This window comes from Natator depressus, chromosome 9, assembly GCF_965152275.1.
Source record: "Natator depressus isolate rNatDep1 chromosome 9, rNatDep2.hap1, whole genome shotgun sequence".
Classification (NCBI taxonomy): Eukaryota; Metazoa; Chordata; order Testudines; family Cheloniidae; genus Natator; species Natator depressus.
This window is the reverse complement of record NC_134242.1, coordinates 80,386,511-80,406,443: the sequence shown is the minus strand read 5'-3', so window position 1 is coordinate 80,406,443 and position 19,933 is coordinate 80,386,511. Positions and strand designations below refer to the sequence as shown.

The window sequence follows — 19,933 nt, the reverse complement described above, 5'->3', positions numbered from 1 at the left end:
TACTACATGCAGCAGCTGCTCTGTTATGTTGCCATCTTTGTGTATCAAAATAGGATTGTTTCATTCTACTATCCAAGAGTTTCTGTAGTAAGGCATACAAATGGTGAATTTCAAGAGGTTGTGTGCGCGTCTGCTGAAAATGAATTAGTCATGAGGAGACTGAAAGGTAAAGAGTCTAGTAGTTAATGACATTTGAACTATTAAATCACACTGTAGCAACAGATACTAAAAATGTAACAGGAAAAGAATACTCACATATTCCATCATATTGCTAGTTTCACATTTCCTTTTACTCAGCTTCCAGTGCAAACCAAGCTAAGAAAATAATTATTGTGGGATTAAAGGTGTACTATTGCATTATTTCTCATCAACAACATAATATAAGCTTCAGCAATATCTAACTGTTTAAGATCTCAAGCATGTCTTTTTACATTTCATACAGTTTAAGGTGTGAGATGAATTTAGTATTTTAGCTCCAGTCCTAAACAAGCTAATAGCATTCCTGTATTCCAATTGTGCAATATTTTATTAATTCTAAATAAAAGTGGGAAAATAAGTGTATAGATTCTAGTCCTTAATATTTCTTACCTTATGATATAGTCTGTTATTTTCCCATTCTAGCAACTTCTGAATTGATCTTCTAGTCTAGGAAAGAAAGTCAACATTATATAAGAAATGGCTCAACGGTCAACCTCATTCCCAAAGGTCTTAAAGTTTATATTTGCAGCTCTCAAGAATCACATGTAAGGTGGTACCGTATGTTTTAGAAAAGGATAACTAAGCAAAGAAAGAATTTCACCTTGGAGAGATCTTGCTTTCCCAAATCCACTTGTCTCAAGTATAGATTAAAGGGGTGGAAGAGTAGGGGTGGTCTCATCAGAACTATAGACTATGATTTCTCTCTAGACTCAGAAGCTCCATTATTCCCAGTATCTTTCTCAGCTGCACAATTTTGGAGTCATCTTGGACTCAGCATTTTTGGGTACCCAAGTAGCTAAGTCAGCAAAACTCCATCTTCAATCTTTTACTGGTCAAAAGATTAGAACCATCTGACCTGGTCACAGTAATCCATATAGTTGTGACCTCTGGGCTCCAGTATTGCAACTCAGATCTAGGAATGAAGCTACACAGGCTGAAAAAAAGCTCCAGCTGGTACAAAGGTCAGCACCTGTATGCTTAGCGACACAGGACTCTGAATGTATCATCCTGGTGCTCTGCTCTCTGCACTGGCTTCCGACAATATCAAGTTCAATTCAAGGTCTATGTCCTGAAATTCAAAATCCTCTAAGGGACTGGCCACATGTACCTAACAGATCACCTGTCTTGCAACCAGTTCACACATGCCAGAATGGTTATGTTCCACAAGAGCAAGGGAACTCTTAACACACTGTGAGAGTCACAAATACAGGAAACAGAATATACATAGGAGCTGGATCTACAATATGGAACTAAAAAATAAGTGACCTTCAAAACAGCCACTTGGAGGGCAAAATGGAAAATTCATTTCTTAAACTAATCAAACTATTTCACCAATAAGGTGAGGGAAGGGGGGGGAGGGGGAGACAGCGATCCATAGATTTCAAGGCCACAAAGGTTGTGATCTAGTCTGACCCCTGCATAACACAAACCATAGAATTTCACCCAGTAATTCCTATGTCAAACCCAATAACTGTGGTTGGGCTAGAGCATCTCTTTTAGAAAGACATCCAATCTTGATTTAAAGATTTCAAGTGGGGGAGAATCCACCATTTCCCTTGATAAATTTTTCTAATTGTTAAACTACTCTCAATTTTTAAATTTGCCCTTTATTTCCAGTTTCAGTTAGTCTAGTTTCAAATTCCAGCCACTGGATCTTGTTATGCCTTTGTCAAATTAGAGAACCTTTCACTATCAGACATCTTATCATGTGAGTATTTGTAGACAGTGATCAGGTCACTTAACCCTGTCTTCAATAAACTAATTAGATTAATCTATAATCCTTCACTGTAAGGCATGTTTTCCTGTCCTCAAATCATGTTTACAGCTCTTCTCTGAATCCTCTCCTCTTTTTCAAAATTTTTTTTATAGTGTTTACACCTGAATGGAAACAATATTCCAGTTATGGTCTGATCAGTGTGATGATATCTCCCTACTCCTACTCTCTATATACCTGTTTATACCTTTGAGGGTTACATTAATCCTTTTGGCTCCAGCATTGGACTGGGAGCTTGTGTTTATTTGGATGTCTGTCATCATACCTAAATCCTTTTAAGAGTTACTGCTTTCCAGGAGGAAGCTCTCCCTACCCCCCATCCAGATCGTTCTGTAAAGTGGTACAAGTGTTATTTCTATTTTAAATACTTGGGAAGCATTCAGATACACTGATGAACACTGTATAGGATTAGACAAGGGCTATGTCTACGCTACAGAGCATATGCTGCCATTAGGGTGACCAGATGTCCCGATTTTATAGGGACAGTCCAGTTATTTGGGGCTTTTTCTTATATAGGCTCTTATTACCCCCCCACCCCGATTTTTCACACTTGCTGTCTGGTCACCCTAGCTGGCATAGCCCCCCAGCATAGTACGTATGCTGACAGAAGGAGCTATTCTGCTGGTGTAGGAATGCCATGTTAGCTATGCTGACAGAAACACACTTACGTAAGCATAGCTGTGCCTACACTGGGTTTTTTTGTTGGCATAGCTATGTTGCAAAGGTGTACAGTTTTTTTCATGCCCCTGACTGACATAGCTATGACAGTATACATTTTCAGTGTAGACCAAGCCTAGGTTAGAGTGCTTGGAGATCCTTTCTGGGAACCAGTGAAGGAGGGAAACTGAGGCAGATGCAGCTGTCGTGCTGCATCCTGCCATGGAAGGGCACTCAAGGAGAAGCCAACTGTATGACAGCAGCCCAGTGGGTTAAAGCACTATGCTTTTCAATCCTGAAATCAGGGTTGAACCCTTATGAAGTCAAACATTAAATGTAGTCTCCTTGTACACCCCAGCAAAGGTTTGTCCTCTATTACAAAAACCACATATTTTGATTCTCTCTACCTAAGAAAGACCCAAAAATCATAATATAAGGGATGCTGCAGGGCAGAACGAGTATGATCTGGAAGAGGGGCATGGGAAAATGCCTGCTTGCATTCTGCTTCACTCCAAGCAGTTCTATTATTGTTACTTTCATGAGCAAATTGAAGGAGCTGCCAAACCACTTCTCTCTGCATGTGGTGCAACCTGTAGGCTTTTTTTGGGTAGAGTTTAGTGCACTTTCCTTTTCACAATTAGTTCACTAGAAAAGAAACAAAACTAGATAATGGAAGAAATGACCCAATCTTTTGACCATCTATAACATTAGCTTCCATTCACAATGATAAATCCTGATACGAAACTAGAAAAGTAACTGATGGATGAAGAAAAGGAGTACTTGTGGCACCTTAGAGATTAACAAATTTATCTGAGCATAAGCTTTTGTGAGCTACAGCTCACTTCATCGGATATATGCGAAAGCTTATGCTCAAATAAATTTGTTAGTCTCTAAGGTGCCAAAAATACTCCTTTTCTTTTTGCGGATACAGACTAACACGGCTGCTACTCTGAAACCTGATGGATGAAGGAATATACTGTTTCTTCCTTTAATAAATTGTACAATGTACACAGGTTTACAAAGAGATTTCAGTCTATTTAGGATGTTCTTTGGCTCATTAATTGCTACTCCGGCACAACTCATTGTTATTAACAAAATTCAACATTGTTTACTTAGTGTGTATATATATTCTATTCCCACACACATATATATATACATACACACACACACACACACACACACACACACACACACACTATTCTGTTACTATTAAAGATTAATAGCTGGCAAACATATCTCACCAGTGAAAGGGAGACTTACAATGGCAAATGGGGATACAGAAAGAAGTTTCAGAATAAATAAAGGCATCGTTATTTAAAGGTTATTAAACATTAGCAGCAGTTGTCAATTTTTGGTCACAATGCAACTTTGAAATGTGCACTTACTCTTTTATTAAGACAGATAACAGGCCACAGGCTGCAACCCAGGGTGCAGCAGCAGCACAGACAGCCACAAAGCAGCCATTTTACATTGACAGGGAGATTCTTCCTTAAACACGCATTCACACGGCTGATACTAGTCTTAAATTCTTCTGGAGCAACCTACAACAGAAATGGCAAACTTTAATTGGAAGCCATTGCAGATGTGCTTTCTTATTCAATGGTTCTATGGATTACAATATAAGTGACAGAGGTACAGTTATTAGGTGTGAAACAAAGCTGCAGAAATCCTCCAAAAATATTGCTAGTACACTAGTGTGAAAGTTCACCTTCCTAAATCAAGTCCATTTACCCAGTGTTTTTGAAATTTTTTTTTAATGTAAAAATGATAATTGCAGTAAGTTAGAAGAGTTTCTTCCCATGTTCTCTTGCAACTGTCAAATCAACTGTGTTGATAACACAACCATCCCCTGTAAAACTAGATTAGGAAGAGAGCCAAGCAGCACACAAAATTGGTAATGTTGACAAAAAACTGGATGAAAAAGACATTTTGGTTTTCATGGAAACAAAAGGTAACTTTGTATGTAAAAAGGTGCCATTTCACACACAAAACAAGTGTTCATCACGGTGTCTAATTTCTCCCTATCACAAGCTTGTAACATGCATGTGAAGTTGCACTCTCTTTGGAGCAAAAAGCTGTGCTTGCCAATAGAAATGAAAATATTTCTTCCAGGAACAAATTACTGATTGGTACCATCCCACAGCTCTAATTATGGTATCCTGCTGAGGAGGCGTAACCAAGAAGGGAACAGGTGAATTATAATAGCTATGCTTTATATAGGAGTATAAAACATGCCTAGGATCAACAACATGCTGAACAGTGATGTGAAGTATTAGCTGTATTCCTTCCTATTTCAACTAATTTTGTTGTTTGCTACGGTATACAAGTCATACAATGAAGAGTGGCTGATCCCGAGATAAGTAAAATTACAAACATTGGCCAAGATTTTCCAGAGTGACTGGTGGTTCTGGATGCCTCAAATCAGTGGGTGCTTAACCTGAAAGACTTTAAAGGGGCCTGATTTTCAGAGAGTGGATGCTCAGTGCTTTCTGAAAGTTAGGGCTCTTTAAAGTCTAAGTGACACACTCACTAACCAAGGCACCCCAAAATTACTAATCACTCTGGAAAGAGCCTTGGCCAAGGTCTTCATGACTGAAAGTTTACTAACACAGTGATATACAGTGAAGTAAATTTACCCCCTTTCACGTACAGAAACCCCCATCCCGATTTATAAAACATTCCCCCGTCCAATGAAATGATCTACTACTGCAAGTGTCACAAATAAACTGTGTATTGACAGGTGTTATCTGTGTGAATATCCACCGTCTTTGCTCTGATCAGAGGAATAAAAGCATGAAGTTCTCAGCCCCAAACAGTTACTGTTTAATGTAAGTTCCTGAGATCTGCTCATTGACAACACGTGTAAGAAGTCCACAACTCTTCTTACAGGAGGCAAACTAGTGCCTTCCAAGAACTCCAAAAAGTTCTTAAGTGTCAGAACCTGAGTGGCACTAAGACCAAATTTCCCCATATGCACTCAACTTCAGCATTGGGCAGAAAACAAGTAATATTTAGAAAATTAATCATGCCCCAATAAGTTGACTCTTAGAAGCCAAATGTCTAATATGGAAACAACTTCAGCCTCTGCTGACAAAGATTGGCGACCACAATTGCCAGACACAAGCCACTTTGTAGCTTGCAATTTCACTGACTGAAATAATCTCCCCCATTGAACCTGAGGTGCTTTCTATGCTTGTTTTATCAAAGATGTGGGAGCAGGAGTTCTGGCAATCTTCTCAATTTAAAGCAGGACTAATATGGCTCACAGATGTAGTGAGACTTTGGCACCAGCACCAATTTTGTAGTCTCCATTTTCACACAAGATATTAATATATCCTGTAGTGGTTTACTATGAGAAGGACTGGGGATCAGGATTTGGCCTGAAAAACTGAAAAGCATATATCCATTCAAGAACTCCAGGACCCAGCGACCTGGAGAGAGACCTGATATTCTGCAATGCCTGTGAACATCTTAAAAATTAAAATGGCTTCTAGAGCTTCTGGCAAAACTGCTGTTTCACTGGAAGGGCAGAAGAAGCTGATGGACCAAGATGGATGACTGTTTCTGCAGTGACTAAAAAAATCTCCTGCACCCTTGAGTGACGTGATGAAGAACGGTGCTGGACCCAGAAACCAAATTAAAAGATAAAAAAGGAGCTTCTGTTGCTTCCCAGCCTCAGTGATCTTACTATTAATCTAATTGCAGAATTACAAAGCCAGCCATGATGTGGACTACAGTGGTGATAACCAGGGACCTAGTTGCAGGGTCTGACATGTCAATGTAGACCATCAATGAGGAAATTTTGCAAATTTCTGAACTAGTCCAGTGAAGGAGATCTTTCAAAATTAGAACCAATCTTCAGCAAAGTCTCTACCAGACCAGGAGGACCAATGCACATTACTGGATATCTGTTTGCCCCTAAGCTTTCTGCAATATCTAGAAGCTGACACATGCATTTGGGGAATGCCTCAAACTCTTAGAGCACTTGGCTGTTCTACTCATAGGCAAATCTTTTTGCATACAGGTTCAGACCCTGAAGTGCATTCCAAAATCCAATGACTAGATCCTTCTCCAACAGATATGAGGACTTCCTGGGCAAAGACCCAGAAGAACCTTCTGGCATCATGCAACAATTCTGAGAGACCTCTTGCAGGAGTGCTCTTAAGTGCTGCATGGCTTCCTCCCTGTCAGGGCATGGAGTCCTGAACTACAACCTCTTTTTTGACCTGCAAAGGAAATCTAAACAGAGTCCACACAAACTCTATGAACTTATTACTAGATAAATACTTTATGGACTAAAATATTCAATTAACTCCATTCCCAATGCAAGCAGAGGGTAGGGTTCTGTCCACTTAGGTCAATGGAAAGAGGTAATGACGTATAATTGCGTGTGTGTAGAGGAGCTTACACCCCTGATTTCACAAGGTTGTGACAGAGGCATACAAATACTCCCGCAAAAGCTGCTTTGAAATGAGTCCAGCTGCTGAATGGCAGGACCTGTGATCTCATAATGGGATCTGTGGGGGCAAAGTCATGAAGAATATAACATGAACATATTTTAACAGGAACTCTGCTGAACACACATGTACTCACATGTGCTCTTAAATTTGAAACTGAATAAGGTAAAGAGTCTTCTGAAATATATCTGGTTATGATTTAAAGATTAGAACTTTTACGTTTTATATATGCAACTTCAAAAAAGGATACTTTGCAAAACTGGACATAGTAACTGATTAATCTGTTTTTATATTTAAAAAGGAAGCTTTTATTTTTCCATAGTATTGACTATCAAAACATTTTCCTATTACTAGGTTTTAAGATGATGAGATTAAATTCTATAGATATTCTTTTAATGGCAACCACTGGAACAGCTGAGTAAATTCTAGAATAATTACAATCAAAGACATAACTGATTTTCAATTTACTTTAACAGAAATCACTGCTACCATAGCAAGAACTTTTCAGAAGTATACAGTAAATGGATTGTTATATGAGGTTACAAATCTTTGTTTAGCATTAAGGCAAAAATCCCATCTCCTGCAGCCATACCATCCATCCTGCTTGGCGAGAAAGGATTAGGGGGTTTGTTTACTGGCCACAGAGAAACCCTCAAGAATTGGACTTTACACAGAGCATGAGCAACCCCTACACAACCTCAACCAAATCTTGCTACATGCCATCCCGCAATTTCTGTACACCAGAAATGCATCAGTTTCACTGCAACTGTTGTTCTTTCACATAGGCAGAGAAGGGGGCAGGAAATGTTGAAGATAGGCGGTAGCAGGGAGCTAAGAACATAGAAAAGACTGCAGGAGTGGGTGCCAAAAAAAAAACAACAACAGCTGTTTCCTGACCACTTGGATCACCGATCATTGAAATCAGTGGTGATTTGGGTTTGCACATAAGCCAGGCTTGCTGCCAGTTAACAAAAAAACATCAATCAGAATGGTACTTTTTGGTAGCATGAATGAATAACTATGAAGTGAAGATTTTAGAAGCGTATTTATTTTTTGGGGGCTAAGGAAACAAGCTTGCATTCTCTGACAAATGGGCTAGTTCAAATACAGTGTATACTTCACAATTTAAAAAACAACAAAATTATTCAATTAATTATTTTCATGAGCACAAATGGAACAATTTCAATTGATAGTTGACAACTGAAATATCAACATTTAAAACACTTTTTTGCACCAGATCTTTCACTGGAATAAAGGAAATTTGTTTATCATCACAGCTATTTGTGGATGGGTTTATGTTAATTTTAAAATTAAGGAACATGGCACACAAAATAATCAACCAAGGGAAGTGGGGAAGCCCAGGAATCCCCCGGACTCAGGATTTTTTAAAAAGGAAAAAATGGAAAAAGAATAATATATAGTATAAGAAAAAAATCCTACAATAGCAGGAGGGTGGAGTAGAAGATTTAATGGGTTTTCTCCCCATCTTTAACTTTTGTGAGACTTATGAAAAATGGTTATAATTCCATAACAACACTTCATCTGTTCCCTTAATGCAAATTTTGTATTAAAAACAAACAAACCTTGGTAGACTGTTGCACAGCCCAGTAAAATACAATTTTTGCAGTTACAGATGCTGGATGCTTATTCCCCAGGCATGTTGGGGTTGAGTGTATTAATGAGTCTGTAGTGTTAACTTTTAAGGAAATTAACTGAAATTAGTGTCTTAAATTATGGTTCTGTTCTGAAGTGTGACTCTACACAAATGGCACCTTTTCATTCAAGAGGAGTTAAGCATTTGTGTTTTCAGAGTCGTATATGTTTACTTTAAGTGACAAAAATAAATGACTACTTTTTGCTCCTGCTAGCACTGCATAGCCAACTTTGCTAAAAGAGTGGGAACTGGATTCTAGTCTCTCTTTTGCACCATGCATAGCTTTGCTCACAATGTTACATCATCTGGCACAAAAACTTATTGAAGGCAATGGAGTTACATAGATGTCTCTAGTATGTAAGTCTTTTTACCACAGTTTTTGAAATCAAGCAATGATAAAGAGGTCTGTGAATCAGAGATACTTTTCTCCATTAGAAACTCAAGTTTTGGTACTCTATACCAAGGTGATTCACCTTGGGGTAGACAGAAATAATGTAATTCTGTTCATGTCAGTTTACAATTAATTTACAGCTCAGCAACCTTTGTCTCAAATTAAAGAACAAATGCTTTTCAGCAGATAAAAACTGAGTTTTAAACCAATCTATTTTATAAGCATTCATACCATGTTCATTTGTACATATAGGTACTGTAGGTGTTTATTAAAAAAGTTACTGCACATTTGGTATCAAATTCTTTTGTAATCCAATAAAGATGTAGCATTTTACACATCAGGAAATTAATAATGGACTGTATTTTTGATGAAATACATAATATTCTGCCAATTTACCAATACAATGCCTTCCAGAACACAAATTCTAAGTGGACCATACCCATTTTGTTGCTACATTGAATCTGTAGCTTCTCTCCATTTGATTCTGAAGCTTTGAGAGATTAATTTTAAAAAAAGTGTTGTATTGGAAAGATTTTAGTTAATTGTCAATACATAATTCACAGCATGCTTAAACTCAGCATTTGAATAATTTTGGGTAAAAAAAAAATTGCTTGGAGGGTTTCTGTCTGGATCTTGAAAAGAAAGAAAGATAAGTACGCTGCTTCTGGCTGTGCAGTCCACATTGTAGAGAGAGATTAGTTCCTTTTAGGCCTTTAAAAAAAAAACATAAAAGAGGGGGGATCGTAATATTTTACAACAGGATGCAAGAGAATCTGCAAACAGAGGAAGAGAGCAAGTAAAGCCCAGCAGGTCTGATCTGCCTCCTTCAATCATCGTGATCACAAACCCTATCCATCACATGTCATGTTGGATCACAATACTAAGGGTACATTTTATGGCTTACACTTCCCTGCATTGCACACTAATCTTTGTATAGGACCCCTTATTGTTTTAAGATCAGGGCAGGAAGCTCCACTTTCTTCTTTAAGGTTCACTGGCTCTGTCATTTTCTTGTCACCTGGAGCAGTGTGCTGTTGTGCCATATATCATGAATAGTACTTTTCCAGTTTGGTTTAGCCTTTGTGATAATGAAGGAATCTCCTCTTTCCTAAACCTGTAGGACTATAAGTTATATTGCATACAAGATTACAGACAAGTCTTAGTTTAAATAGCATTTTAAACAAACTATTTAAAATGGACCCTACATATCTAAAAAAAAATATACATCTAGAATTTGGCCACCAAAACCCATCAAGCTAGATTTAAAATAATGAAGTTATACAATCTGTATTTTAGATATTAGATCCTACCTTTTGTTCAACGCTTAAAAACTGTAAAGAATCAAAAACATGCAACATCGACAGTTTGAAGACCCAGTTCTACCTAGGTAGATGTGTTAAGGTTAGTATCGATTTATCTTGAAAGATGAGAAGCTGACTAGATTAGTAGGCCCAATTTTTGACCCACCTGAAACTTTCCCCCTTTATATCTGTTTTCAGAGTCCATATAACCTCCACTACACATATGCCCATTTCCCCAAAAAAGAGAGCAATGCTTCAGTGTGCTTTTCAGTTTACTATTTTATGTTCTCTTATTTACTCTACATCTTAGCACTCCAGAACTCTATAATGAATAACCAGTACCTGTAAACAATAGGGGAATATTTCAGTTAAGAAACAGATTAGTGTTGTAATAACAAGAATACATAGCACTTCAATAGCACTTGTTCATAGATCTCAAAAGCACTTCAAAGTTTAAATATTACTATCCTCGTGTTACAGAGGGGGAAACTGAGGCTTACACAGGTTAAGCGAATTTCCCCAGTCACAACTTGAGCCAGTATCATAATTCCAGAGTTAATATTTTTTGGGAGACAGTTCCTAGACAGCATCTTGTTAAAAATTAGACCTTTATTGTTACTTTACAGATTTATCTTTGGGTTTTCCTCCAGTAATATTTATTATAAAAGAAAACACAGCCCACATCTAATGGCTTAACTAATGCATCCAAGCTGCTGGACTGGATATTATGAACTCACAGATCTATTACATTGTTATGCCTGTGCTCTGAATAAAATACTACTTTGTTTTATTGCATTGTGCATTATTCTTAACAAAGAATTCTTATACATCTTAACAATAGAATGGTTGACTAAAGAAGGGACTATGCTATGTATAACATGGACTTCCAGAGTACAATCATTCTGATGCTTTTTACATTACATTTATTTTTAAAATAAATGGAACAACTGACTGCAAAATTCACCCTTGTGAACTTTGGGTGCCACTGAAAATACATTTATACTGAATTTAAACAGACATGTTTTCGTTTTTTTAAAATAGATCAACAAATGGCCAACTGCCATGTGCATGTTTGCTTCTTGTAATTCATCTGAGCACAAGATTCTTCTTCAAAACCAAAGATGATAGTAACTGGCAGTTAGCAAGAGAAATTATTTGCTTTTTATTCGGGCTATCGATTAATTGCAGTAAACGCACACGATTAACTCAAAAAAATAAATCGTGATTAACTGTACTGTTAAACAATAGAATACCAATTGAAATTTATTAAATATTTTTGGATGTTTTTCTAGATTTTCAAATATATTGATTTCAATTACAACACAGAATACAAAGTGTAGAGTGCTCACTTTATTTTTATTACAAATATTTGCACTGTAAAAATGATAAACAAAAGAAATCGTATTTTTCAATTCACCTCATACAGGTACCATAGTGCAATCTCTTTATTGTGAAAGTGCAACTTACAAATGTAGATTTTTTTTTTGTTACACAACTGCATTCAAAAACAAAACAATGTAAAACTTTAGAGCCTACAAGTCCACTCAGTCCTACTTCTTGTTCAGACAATCACAAAGAGAAATAAGTTAGTTTACATTTACGGGAGATAATGCTATCTGCTTCTTATTTACAATGTTACCTGAAAGTGAGAACAGGCATTCGCATGGCACTTTTGTAGCTGGAATTGTAGGGTATTTACATGCCAGATATGCTAAATATTTGGAAGCTTCTTCATGCTCCCGCCACCATTCCAGAGGACATGCTTCCATGCTGACAACACTCGTTAAAAAAATAATGCATTAATTAAATTTATGACTGAACTCCTCTGGGGAGAACTGTATGTCTCCTGTTATGTTTTACCTGCATTCTGCCATATATTTCATGTTATAGCAGTCTCAAATGATGACCCAGCACATGTTGTTCATTTTAAGAACACTTTCACTTTAGATTTGACAAAATACCAATGTGAAATTTCTAAAGATAGCTACAGCACTCGATCCAAGTTTGAAGTGCCTTTCAAAATCTGACAGAGACCAAGTATGGAGCATGCTTTCAGAAGTCTTAAAAGCGCAACACGCTGATGCTGAAACTACAGAACCCGAACCACCAAAAAGGAAAATCAACCTTCTGCTGGTGGCCTCTGACTCAGATGATGAAAATGAACATGCGTTGGTCCACGCTGCTTTGGATCATTATCTAGCAGAACCCGTCATCAGCACGGATGCATGTCCTCTGGAATATGGTTGAAGCATGAAGGGACATATGAATCTTTACCGTATCTGGCACGTAAATATCTTGCGACGCTGGCTATAGCAGTGCCTTACGAATGCCCGTTCTCACTTTCAGATGACACTGTAAACAAGTGGGCAGCATTATCTTCTGCAAATGTAAACAAACTTGTTTGTCTGAGCAATTGGCTGAACACAAAGTAGGACTGAATGGACTTTCTAGGTTCTGAAGTTTTACATTGTTTTATTTTTGAATGCAGCTATTTTTTGTACATAATTCTACATTTGTAAGTTCAACTTTCATGATAAAGAGATTGCACTACAGTACTTGTATTAGGTGAATGAAAAATACTATTTCTTTTGTTTTTTTACAATGCAAATATTTGTAATAAAATATAAATATAAAGTGAACACCGTACACTTTGTATTCTGTGTTGTAATTGAAATCAATATATTTGAAAATATAGAAAACATCCAAAATATTTAAATAAATGGTATTACTATTAACAGTGCGATTATTCGCATGACTAATTGCGATTAATTTTTTTAATCGCTTGACAGCCCTACTTTTTATCCCACAGGAGACTATTTGTTTATTTCAACATTTCTATAATTGAGAACAGCTCCTCAAATTGGCGTGGGAAAAAGGTAAACACACAGATTCTGATTTCTGAAAACAAAAAATGTACAGTAGAACCTCAGAGTTACAAACACCAGTTTTGAACTGACCAGTCAACCACACACCTGAACCAGAAGTACACAATCAGGTAGCAGCAGGAAAAAACAAAAGAAAACAAAACACAAGACAGTACTGTGTTAAATGTAAAAAAAAAATTACTAAATACTACTAAAAAAATAAAGGTAAAGTTTAATTTTGTTTTGATAAGGTAAGGAAACTTTCTGTGCTTGTTTCATTTAAATTAAGATGGTTAAAAGCAGCATTTTTTTCTGCATAGTAAAATTTAAAAGTTGTATTCAGTCAATGTTCAGTTGTAAACTTTTGAAAGAACAACCATAATGTTTTTTACAGAGTTACGAACAACCTCCATTCCTGAGGTGTTCATAACTCTGAGGTTCTACTGTATCCTGCACCCAGTTAGATCAGATATGATTTATTATTCACAAAATCATATGAAAGCCCTCAACAAGTAAGAAGGAAAGGAGGATATAAGAAACCAGTCAACTTCTATTTTTTCCCTCTGAACCTAAAGAAAAGTCAGTTGACCTGTAATGAAAACTTTTGCTATTGAACCTGGAGAATGCTCATAAAACCAGTTAACGCTGAAAACACCATTAAGAGGAAAATGAGAGAGACGCCGACGTTTCCATTAAAGTTTTATTTAAACTAGCATTTGTTAATTGCAATATTGAATTATGCTTTAACAATTATTCATGAAATTTTCCGTACTTGTAGCTTCATTTATAGAAAAATATGCTTATTTGAAACATCTGTTGAATTTTCACATTCTTTTCAAACCAAGTTTAGTTTGTTGCCTTACATCAAGGAATTATTTCTGAAAGTTTAACTCAAGACCCAGGAGAATACACCAACATGTAACGTGGCAAAAACCCCTTTAGTGATACGGGGTCTGATTCAAAACCCAAGGAAGTCAATGAGATCCTTTCCCTACTTCAGTGAAATCTGGATTAGGTCCAGATTTACCAGGTTGCCTTCTGACACCTTGAAAATCCAAATGGCAACCGGCTTTTCCACCATTTAATTCAACTGCTGTCAAATAATATGTTGGACAGAGACTCAGTATTTTCATAATCATCATGTTCCAGGAGGAGAAATAGGTGGATTTGTCAGAACCAGACAGACAATGCCATCCAAATGCATTTATGTACAATGTTAATATGACTCAATAGTGAGTGCAAAGTCAGTAGCAGACCTTAGCTACATGCTTTGTCATTACGGAGAGTAAGAAGAGCTGAACCTTTCGTCCCCATATTCTGAAAGAGAATAGTACAGTATGGGATGAAACAAAGAGAAAAGTTAGAGTAATGTAACTGAATTTAAAGGTATGAAAGACATGAGAAAAGTCAAAGTCAGAACAAATCTGAAACAGAGGTAATGTATGAACAAGGAAAGGTTTTAAAGCAAGAACCAAGAACCTGCTCACAACATTTCACTAATAGATGACTATCAATTTAAAAAGGGGATTTCTGCAAACCTCTGTCAGTCGAGATACAGAATACTATGAAAAGTGGGAGAATTTCCTCCAAAAACGTGGTGAGGCGACTGTACTTTTTCTTCTGCAAAAGATCATCTCTACAAATGACCAAATAACTATAGATCTACTTAGCAAAAGGATCAAACTTTTTTTCATTTACAGGCTTACACTGGAGGCCAGATTGTCTATGGAGAAATGGAATTCCGCCTCCCACCCCCACCCCAAAAAAGTGTTAAAAGTGAATTCAGTGCTTGAGAGAGAAACCAGACTGAAAGGCACTGAAGTCCTTTATTTAATCCACATAACTGGTAGCACAGGATCCATAAACCCAGGGTGTGCCATTGTCATGTTTTGAAGAGACTGCCTATAGAGGAGTGTAGATACTGTAGGTGACGTCAAGTCCCCTTGGTCCTTCTTTGCTCAGACTGGCAATGACTGCAACTGTGGTGAGTAGTTTTTATGATGTGGACACGTGCACTAGGAACTGGGCAGCGACTGCCAAACTGGTTCATGTAGGACAGAGTGGCAGACAGTAACAACCTCCTGTCAGTACTGACCTGGAAGGGATTTGGCTTAGACTTATTCTACCTGAATTCAAGAATAATGCTTCTAGACATTTGTAATGCACAAACTATTAGATGAACTGTCTTTTGAATTCAAAATTTCAATGCAAACTCAGACTTACTTTTCCTGTCAGGACAGAGGGAAATTCTGTGTCAAACTTGTTGCTCAAGCCAAACCTGGAAGACAAAAGAGACAAACAAAATATATTCCATCCAACTTATTTGTTTCCCTTTTTAAAATATGTTATGCAACACTTGATTTGGTGTTTAAGGAAAAAAAGAATGAGAGTAAAATGTTTTCCCATATTTTTGTTTGTACTATTAACATATTATGCAAGATTTCATGAATTTAAAAAGTGTTTTTACAACTAAAATGCTTTTACAGAAAAAAAATTGTGACTAGAAGTGTAGCTTGTTGCCTTCTTGAAGCAAGTAATTTTTAAACAGATAGCCAGACAAAGAATTCTCAGAAAATAGCAGTAATCCAAATTTAAATCTGAGATTCTTTAAAAAAAAAAAAACAAAACTATTTATGTTAGACTCCAATTCCAATTTGAAGAGGTCCAATTAATCATTTTATACAAGTTATTAGTTTGTGCCTGTTCATGTCACTAATTCACATATAGCAGATATATCTAGCAATAAATAAATAATAAAAACTAGTTTGTCTTCCCTATACAAAACCAGTAGCCTAATATTTAAGAATAGTTATATTAAGTTGAAGCAAATTCACACATGCAATACCTATGAAAACTCATGCATACCATAGATTTTAAGAAATATGAATTTTAAGCAAAATAAATTTTACATTCATCAACAAGAGTGGCTGGATTTCTATCAGCAAAGTATTCATGTAAAGTTTACATATTGCTCAGCAATAGGCAGTGAAACCTAAAGGGAGCCAGGTATCTTGCAGAGCTTAGTAGCTCTGCAAGGGAATTGGAGATAGGAGTAGCTCCTGATCCTACACAAACTGAAAATTTTAATCAGTTTAGTAAGTAAATTGGCTTGTAGATTGCCAGGTTCATGCTTAAACATGTCACTTGGTGAGGTGTAAGCTGCTTTCTTTTTACAAGTATAAAGCTAAGAAGTTAAGTAGGTTCAGAGGTTAATCCTGCCACTCAGCAAGCACCCTGTGGCTTTGTTATGATTGCTGGGTTCCTCTCCTATGAAGCTCTATCCTTCACAGTTCTACAGGGCACTGAAATATACAGGTAGCCCATGGCCTCACTGAGCTACAAACTTTTATACTTGAAGAAACCAAGCTGTTTACTGTGCACTGAGTTTAGTGCTTCACTACAAACCCTGCTAAATTATCTTGCCTGGTTACTTCCAGCCCTTTCCTTTTAATCATAATATTCCTTTGATGCATTTTGTACAGTTATATTTCTTGTAGCAATCTTTAAGTTTTTTGGGGGGAGTGGGAGAATATGCATAACAAGCCTCCAAAAACAAAGATTAAGATAAATTACAAGTTCTCTCCCCTCAAAGTTACGTCAGTCATCTATGCAAATGCCAATATTGCTGACCACCACACATGTCCACTACCATTCTGCATACCATAATACCACAGACATTCAAACCTGACAATTTAACACAGTGATACTCAGAGTGAAGCCTGTGAGCTGCAAGTGGCTCTTTAATGTGTCTCTTGTGGCTCTTTGCAGTACGTTATTAAAACACTGTGTGATTTAATTATTAACCAATCTAAGTTAACAACCAGTCAGGATGCTTTTACTATGTTATTAACCAATTAAGTTAGGCTGTGAGAATTATTTATAATTCACATTACTCTTGGGTAATGTTGATCACTAATTTGGCTCCTGAACCACTCAGGTCTTAGTATCACTGATTCAACTCATGAAATCAGCAGTGTAGATTAGTGCATAATTAACTCTAAAAAAAAAAGTGAAGCATAACAAAGAAAACTGGTGCAGTCTTAGAAAAACTCTATAACTAAGCTCATTACAATGTTTGTGAACAGTACTAGTGAAGTCTTATAAAGCATTCCAATAGCTAATTTAATAGTCAGAGACATGGCGCTAGTAGTCTATTAAAAGCAGTACCTGCATAAAATATGCAATAAAAAAAATTAGATATACATAAAAGTATACCTGAGGTTGCACCTCAAATGCACACCTGATGCTATGCTTAAATAAAACTAGGTGGTCATTTAGTTTCATTTAAGGGGTGTCAATAAGACATTCAAATGCAAACTTAAATTCTAGAAGTCAGCTGGTTAAGCAGCTGAAGTGTCATGTGGTTACTCCATAAGTCTGCTCAATGGTCTAACTTTTACAGAAGTGTTTTTGTCTTTCTTCCTCAAGTATCTGTGCTTTTTTATTTCTTATATAGTATAAACATTAGCGTACCACTTCTCATTAAGTGTATTAATAGTTCTTACGCACAGCAATGGAAACCCAAGACTACAGTTTGTAAAAGACAAATTTCAGAATCGTGGTGCTAAAGAAACATTATAAATCTAGTAACAGAAAGCAGAAGTACTACAAGTCAAAAGCAGAAATTTCTCATTAATATTTATAAAGAGTTAATTTCAATTAATCTTCACTGTAAACACTAATTCTTAAATTAAACTCATGTTTGTTTTGGATTACCTTTAAGCATTTAGGCAAACACAAAGGTTACTAAACTTTATCATGTTTCCACTTTCGGCAAATGTAATTTGACATGCCAGAATCCATTTTCAGTGTGTCTTCTTATTTAACACTACATAAACTACAAGAGTAGTACGACAGTCTTTATTTAATCTTAAGGAAAAAAATTAGGTGTACAAATATATTGCATAACCATTAGCAACTAAAAAAAGTCTGTTCTTGAGCATCTACTATGAGATTTCCCAACTATTAGCAATGATGGGATCTAATCAGTTTACAAAATCTAAGCAATAAAATAAGACAATATAATTGTATTTAGATACCCCATTTTGAAAATTGAGGCACTTGATATAATTCTGGAGATAATCACTGATTTATGCCCCTTTAAAATTCCTTCAGCACAACCAACCCCACCAATAGGGAAAAATAGATTAGTACTTTTCAATTACATTTGGTAAGAATGACAAGTGCTTTTCTAAAAGAGCACCATATATTTTACTGAGTGGACTTTGAAGGCATAATTGTAGCACACCTTCAATCACCACTACTGTATCAGTCCCAAAAACATTCCCCCCAATTTCAAATAAAAACTTTAATGTATAACACACCAAAGAAAAGTCAACTGTTTACAACCAGATTCTCTTAGTCATTTTTACAGATGAGATGTCTGAGACCTTGTCTACTTTGGGAAGAAAACTATGCTAAATACAAGTAAGTTTAGACAGCAGTTGCTTGCAGGGTTCTAGCATACTTTTATTACTGTGTGCCTAGAGGTTCCCTCTAAGAACCATGCTTCATGTTCTAAAATGTAGCTCTCAGATAACCAAAATCCCCACTCACAGCAGCCAGAGAAGCCATTCAACAAGCCTACTAGCAACAATAATTTCTGAGCCCTGAATTCAGATCCACAGATTGCAAGGCCAGAAGGGACCACTGTGTTCATCTAGTCTGACCTATTCTATAATAGAGGCCATGGAATTTCCCCAAATGAAATTCCTAGAGCAGTTTTAGAAAAACATCCAATCTTGATTTAAAAATTGTCAGTGATGGAAAATCCACCATGACCCTTAGCAAATTATTCCAATGGTTAATTACTCTCAGTGTCAAAAATGTATGGCTTATTTCAAGTCTGAATTTGACTAGCTTCAACTTCCAGTCATTGGATTGTGTACCTTTCTCTGATAGTTTGAAGAGTTTATTATTAAATATTTGTTTCCCGTTTAGATACTTACAAACCGTAATCTAGTCACCCCTTAATATTCTCTTTGTTAAGTGGTTTGCGGTCTCTGAGTCCACCAATAGAAGGCAGGCTTTCTAGGACATAAGTGTGAATTATAACATAGAATCATAGAAATGTCAGGCTGGAAGGGACCTCAAAAAGTCATCCAGTCCATCCCCTTGCCCTAAGGCAGGACCAAATAAACCTAGACCATCCCCTCACATGTTTGTCCAACCTGTTCTTAAAAACTTCCAATGACAGGGATCCCACAATGTCCCTTGGCAGCCTATTCCAGAGTTTAAATACACTTATAGTTAGAAAGTTCTTCCTCATATCTACCCTAAACTCCCTTGCTGCAGACTAAGCACGTTCCTTCTTGTCCTACCTTCAGTGGAGGTAGAGAAAACCTGATCACTGTCTCTTCATAACAGTCCTGAACATATTTGAATACTGTTATCAGGTTTCCCCTTAGTCTTCTTTTTACAGGACTAAACATGCCCAGTTTTTTTAATCTTTCCTCAATAGGTCAGGTTTTCTAAACCTTTTATCCAGTTTGTTGCGGTGCTCTGGACCCTCTCCAATTTGTCCACATCTTCCTTAAAGTGTGGCACCCAGAACTGGACACAGGACTCCAGCTGAGGCCTTACCAGTGACAAGAAGATGGGACAATTACCTCCGGTGTCTTAATTATGAAAATCCTGT

The 19,933-nt window shown here is 36.7% G+C and overlaps 1 protein-coding gene across 1 annotated transcript in view; it reads right to left on the bottom strand.

Moving 5' to 3' along the window:
• LOC141993601 (cysteine-rich hydrophobic domain-containing protein 2-like) overlaps positions 1–19,933 on the bottom strand; it is a 29,792-nt gene that overhangs the window by 5,121 nt on the left and 4,738 nt on the right. The window contains exons 2-5 of the mRNA XM_074963150.1: positions 15,520–15,574; positions 4,015–4,170; positions 589–645; positions 256–315 (exon numbers count right to left, since the gene is read on the bottom strand). Coding sequence (XP_074819251.1) covers positions 256–315; positions 589–645; positions 4,015–4,170; positions 15,520–15,574 — 328 coding nt within the window. The remainder of the gene's footprint in view (positions 1–255; positions 316–588; positions 646–4,014; positions 4,171–15,519; positions 15,575–19,933) is intronic.